The 6,000-nt window shown below is 47.6% G+C and overlaps 1 protein-coding gene across 1 annotated transcript in view; it reads right to left on the bottom strand.

The window, feature by feature from the left end:
* The window catches only part of SUCLG2 (succinate-CoA ligase GDP-forming subunit beta), a 169,321-nt gene extending 164,211 nt beyond the window's left edge, over positions 1-5,110 (bottom strand). Inside the window, exon 1 of the mRNA XM_039248861.1 lies at positions 4,972-5,110. Coding sequence (XP_039104792.1) covers positions 4,972-5,055 — 84 coding nt within the window. The 5' untranslated portion in view covers positions 5,056-5,110. The remainder of the gene's footprint in view (positions 1-4,971) is intronic.
* Between the last annotated feature and the right edge of the window lie 890 nt (positions 5,111-6,000).

Here is a 6,000-nt window from a genome sequence, read left to right on the forward strand (position 1 = left end):
GAAAATAGAAAAAATAATGTTTCAGAAGGAGGGCACAGCAAGTCCCCAGTGCAGGAGCACACAGTGTCTTAGAGGACTAGGAACACAGCCAGAATGCAGCACCCACATGCCCTAGTATAATTATTGGTTTACAGGTCAATTCTGCCACTAATCTCTGAGTCCCCTGAGGGTAGGGGCCGTGTATCTCCTTGCTGCGTTCACTCAGTCATGTAGCAATCTCTGTATGCCCAGCATTGTCTTCAGCATTGGGTTTCCAGGGAAGAACTCAATCAATATAGTTCCCGCCTTCAAGGGGCTTACACCAAATACCACCAGGTTCAGAAAACGAACTAAATGAATAATACTTGTGGGATGCCTGGTGGCTTAGTCGTTTAAGTGTCTGACTTCGCCTCAGGTCTCATGGTTCGTAAGTTCAAGCCCCGAGTTGGGCTCTGCTCTAACAGTACAAAGCCTGCTTGGGATTCTCTCTCTCTCTCTCTCTCTCTCTCTCTCTGCCACTCCCCGCCGAAACCCATGTGTCCTCTCTTTCTCAAATAAACTTAAAAAAAAAAAAAACCTCACTAAATAAATAACCTGTTTTTAAATTTTTTTAATGTTTATTTTTAAGAGAAAGAAAGAATTAAAGACAGAGCATGAGCGGGAGAGCAGCACACAAAGAGGAAAACAGAATCTGAAACAGGCTCCAGGTTCTGAGCGGTCAGCACAGAGCCCGACGCAGGGCTTACACCCATGAACCACGAGATCATGACCTGAGCATGACTGACTGAGCACCAATAAATAAACTCTTTCAAAAAATGAACAGTGGTGCCTAGGTGGCTCAGTCGGTTAAGCATTCGACTTTGGTTCAGGTCATGATCTCACAGCTTGTGAGTTCGAGCCCCATGTCAGGCTCTGTGTTGACCGCTCAGAGCTTGGAGCCTGCTTTGGAGTCTGTGTCTGCCCCTCCCCTGCTGGCACTCCGTCTCTCTCTCTCTCTAAAAAAAAATAAATAAAAATTTTTAAAAATGAACAATATTCATTTGTTTTTTAGTTATGATGGATTTCTATGCATACTGAGTTCTAGGCTTTCTACAGCCCATCCTCCTTCCTCATTGGCCTAGAAGATCACCTTCGGCTACTCACCTGACTCTCACTTCTCCATACCAAACTGGTGGCAAGGACTGACCCCTCTTCTCTCCCCTGTGTTCTCTCCCCCCTCTTCCTTTGCACGCAGCCTGCTCCACCTGGAATGCCCTCCCCACCCCCATCTTCACGAAACTAACTTGAGTATTATTTCCCAAAATTTCATTAGGATATTGATTTTACCATTTGCTCAAACGTGTACAAATCTCTCAAGTTCTTCAGGCAAAACATTTCCATCGAGAAACAGAAAGTGATAAATCAAGTGACAATCCCACACTGAGTAATAAAGAGAACTGTAGGACAAATGATCTGAGGTTAGGTAGATCATTTCTCTTCCTCCCCAAAATATGAGATATCATTTCAGTGACTTTCTGGGCATTGTGTCTGTGGAACAGACCTAGGATACATGGGCAGCAACATTCTCACTACCTTGGATCTGTGCACTGCATCACTGGCCCATAAAAGAGAAGTTTCATTTACAGTAAACAAAACCAATTTGGGACACTTAAAGTCTTCCCCACACAGAAGGTCAACAGTTTAGCATCTAAATTATCTGAGACAGATTTCCTTCTCTAACAGCAGAAACTGCAGCTGTACTTCATCTTAAAAAAAAAAAAAAGTAAGATATTTATTCTTTTAGGCAAGAAGGCACAAAAATGAGAGTCCCAACTTCCGGCATAGCCTCCACAGCCTCATTTAGCTGATAAGGACTTGCATGGAACATTTAGTTCTTTACTTCTAAAATCCACACATCCATCTTTCTCCTCCTACATCTTGAAGGACCAGAAAATTAAGCAGGAGCCATCCATTTTGGAGGATACAACGGCAGGGGCATTGGTTCAAACAATTTCCTTCAAAACTATGCACTCCTCTCCAAGTTCCTAGACAGAGAAGCTCTGGGCTTCCCAGAGCGCCACACAACAGTCCTACAGTGGGGGACCTGACAGGCAGTGTTCTCCACAATGTCTACAATTCACAACAGAGCAGCTCCTTGAACTTCACCCTGCCTTTATGAGAGGGAACATGTGCAGAAAGGCAACAATCCCAGGACTGAATTATCATTAACCGTTTAAACTCTGCCCTCAACCAAAATTTCCCATATGGCATGACTTAGAGAGTGGGCTCAGCTCTGTGCCCACCATGGCCATGCCCTGCTCTATGACAGTGCCATGTAGCACGGAACCTTGTTCTCCTGGAGGACTGTCTGGACACAGCAACATGGCCCTTATATGTGAAAAGTCCCCTAACAATGGTTAGATCTTTGCTGGCGTACTGAGTTCACAGAACATTCCCTCCCTAAAAGTTTCAAAGCTACATCTATAATAGGAGTGATAAGAGTACAAAATTAAATGCCTTGCCTTTAGAAGCCAGGCCTGGGATTCAGACCCAGCTATTTTTTTTACTAGCTAAGTAACTCTGAGCAAGTCACTTATCCACTCTAGACTCTTTTTTTTTTTTAATATTTTATTTATTTCTAGGAGAGAGAAAAAGAGACAGCGTGAGCAGGGGAGGGTCAGAGAGAGAGGGAGTCACAGACTGAAACAGGCTCCAGGCTCTGAGCTGGCAGTCAGCACAGAGGCCGACGCGGGGCTCGAACCCACGATTATCCACTCTAGACTCTTAAAAGCTGCAGATGCTGCAAATCCCCACATGATCTGGCCCCTGCCTTCCTCAAGCTACTACTGGTAGTACCACTTTCACCTCTTTAACTACTTGTACATGTTGAGCTCACTCCCACCTCAGGGCCTTTGCACTTGCTATCATCTCTGCCTAATACCCTCTTTTCCAGAGTTTCACCTGGCTGGCAACTTTTGGTTACTCAGGTCTCAACTCAAATGTCAAAAAGTCACCTCCAGGATCGCATAATATTAAATGTGTGACTACACAGTGTACAATTCCATTTACACAAGTACAGAAAGGAACAAGGCTACAGTATGGTGGTGTAAGTCTAGGGACTGGTGACCCTTTCCAAGGTGGCGGCAGCAACAGGTAGGATCACCAGGGGACCCTCTGGGTTGCCACTAAATGATTAATTTTTTGATCTAGATCTGGTGACCTAGGCATGTTCCATTTGTGATAACTTCTGGTTGCTCACTTATAATATGTACATTTTTTAGTACATGTGTTATATTGCAACAAAAAAAAAAAAATAAGGCCAAAACAAAACAAAAACCCACCTTATCAAATTGGTTTCTTTGACTACCTAATCTATGTCCACCTTCCTGGCTAATCTATTCATTCTCCACCCCAGGATTCTTGGACACTAAGTACTATCCCCAACTTTTAAAAAAGTTCTCATCTTTGAAACCTTGTGTTTACTGAATACATCATCCAAGAGTAATGTAAATCAAAGCTACTCGATGGAGTGAGATAACAGAACCTTTTGCCCAGTCTTGACAAACCAAGGCTATCTGTCCCCAGCCAGATTCTCTAGAGTGCTGTGTTCACATCTCACTTCTTGGTTAGGCAGGAAGCCCTATCACACCTCGGCTAAGCACTTGGGTTCCTGGTACAACTAAAGCTTTGCTGGAGTTTTCACTGCCCAGGGGCCCATATGTCTCATCAATTCAAGTCTGCACTCATAGTTAGCACTACAGTTGTTTTTTCGTAACACTTAAATAATGAATAGGACTTGATCACCTGGAGGTATTCTCCTCACTCCATTACAATAGTTATTAGTGATTTTAATTAGACAAAACTGCCATTCCTTTCTGCTATCCCACCATACTGTCAAGTGCCTATTAAGGATATTACAGTAATAAGTATTAGCACCTTTTAAATTTACGTTAACAAAAACAGAGAAATGAGAAGTCAGGAAATAAGAGGAGAGAATAAAGAAAAGAAAAAAAAAAACCTTGCATATAATTAGCCAAAGCTTAGAGTAACTCAAAAAACCATTAGTAGCTATCTTTTAAATTCTCCTAAAAACCATGCTATGCATATCCTTGTTAAAAAACTGCACGTGATAATTTGCCTCTCGTGAATTAAAAATTGGGAAAATGAACAAGGATGTTGCTCAACTATGTCTGAGCCCCACGCTGCCCTTTCTTTCAAGGGGGAAAGAACTTATCTGTGGACAATCAGAAGTTGAGCAGTTGACTGATTTCTCCAAGAGTCATCACCAACTTATAACCCCCACAAAGGGCTTCTGAATACTTCGACTCCTGCCAATCTGCAGACTAAAATCTACAGGAGGCCAAGTGTGAACTGCTACTCTGCATCCACCCCGGACCCCCTTAACTTTCTATTCTCTATAAACCAGGAGAAAGGGCACAAGGCGAAGGCTCTGACGTGTCTCTGATGAGGCTGATTCCTCCGTGTAGAAGGGAGAGCATTTCCCACTTTTCTCCTCGACCCCCGCATTTTACCGACTCAGGCGCCCCCGGAATCTACAAAAGCAGTCACCCTGTAGAGTGTTCCTCAGGGAAGTGCATTACTAACACCAGCCTGGCTGGGACGGGTTTCCAGGCATGTTCATCACGTGGCCTAACACGCGCGTTCAGGGGTCGAGGCGTTTCCAAATGACACCTGGCAAAGCGGACCGGGAAACCTCGGGCCTCGTAAACGCGGTCCCGAGAACTTCTCGACTTTCCACGCAGCGCCCTCCGCGTGAGCCGAGGGAACCGACGCCAACGACTGCGGAGGGCTTAGTGTCGCCCCCTCGGCCCCGGGCCCACACCCGAGCGGGGGCGACCGTGGGCCCCCCACGCGTCCGGGCGCAGCTCCGCGCGTCGCCTCCCGTGGTGCAGCGCCCGCGCCGCCGGGCACCCGCCACCAGAAGAAAAGAGGCGGCGGCGAGGAGACCCCGCCAGCGCCCCTCGCCCGGCTCCAGCCACGGGGCGCCCTCACCTGGGACCTGGCCGCCAGCAGCGGGGGCCGGAGCGCCAGGTCTCGCAGAAGCTTCCGGGCCTGCGCTGCCACGGGGGACGCCATCTTAAACAGGAAACCCGGCGCTGGGGAGCAGAGGGCGCGCGGGCGGCGGAGGTCGGAGCCGGAGGAGGGAGGAGGGGGAGGGGAGGGGCGGGGCGGGCCCGGCCAGCCCCCCGGCCCCGCGCGCGGCCCCGCCCCGGCGCCCCGCGCACCACGCCCCGCGCCCCAGCCCTGGCGGGGCCAGCACCGCCCTCCGCTCCCCCACCCCCACCCCGCCTTCGAGTTTAGCCTGCAGGGGTCTGGTGGCCGTGTCACCGTGCCACCCACTGTGGGCAACAGCAGATCCCCAGCTCTGCGGTCGTGGGGTTTAAACTGTACCGAGGACCAGTGAGCAAGCGAACGGTAGTCACTGCAGCGAGTGCTCGAACTGCAACGAGCGGCCTTCGGAGCTCAAATGTAGTCTCGGGGTCGCAGAGGAGCCTAAGGAAGAGGTGTCTGAGCTGAGACTTGAAAGAATAAAGGGAGACGGGGCTCCTGGCGAAAGCGGTGGAAGCCTTCTACAACTCAGTTAAGACATTTTTATCCTTAACAGAAGATCAATGCAAACCCATTGAAGGGTTTTGAGCCCGGTAATCAGTATAATAAGAGCAGACGTTTATTTGGAGTCTCCTGACACTAAGCACTGTGCATGTAATAAAAATGCTGTAGTAGCAAATATACTCGATGTGTGCCAACCTCTTTACAATTAGGAACTCTTAGTCTCCATAGCAACCTTTCTAGCCTAAAATCCCCATTTTGCAGAAGAGGAAACCGAGGCACAGAAAGGTTAAGTAACTTGCTGAAGGTCACAGCTCCCATAGGAATGGAAATGATATTCAAACCCATGCTTTCTCTTCGTGCACCATTAAGAGCTGTTTTAGATTCTTTTTTAACCTTACTTGTTCTTGAGCCTATGATCATGAGAAAACTTGAAGTGTAACAGAACTAGGCAACTATTGCTGCTAGTTT

The sequence above is a fragment of the Hyaena hyaena genome, unplaced genomic scaffold, assembly GCF_003009895.1.
Source record: "Hyaena hyaena isolate Hyena2069 unplaced genomic scaffold, ASM300989v1 scaffold_320, whole genome shotgun sequence".
In the NCBI taxonomy this organism is placed as follows: Eukaryota; Metazoa; Chordata; class Mammalia; order Carnivora; family Hyaenidae; genus Hyaena; species Hyaena hyaena.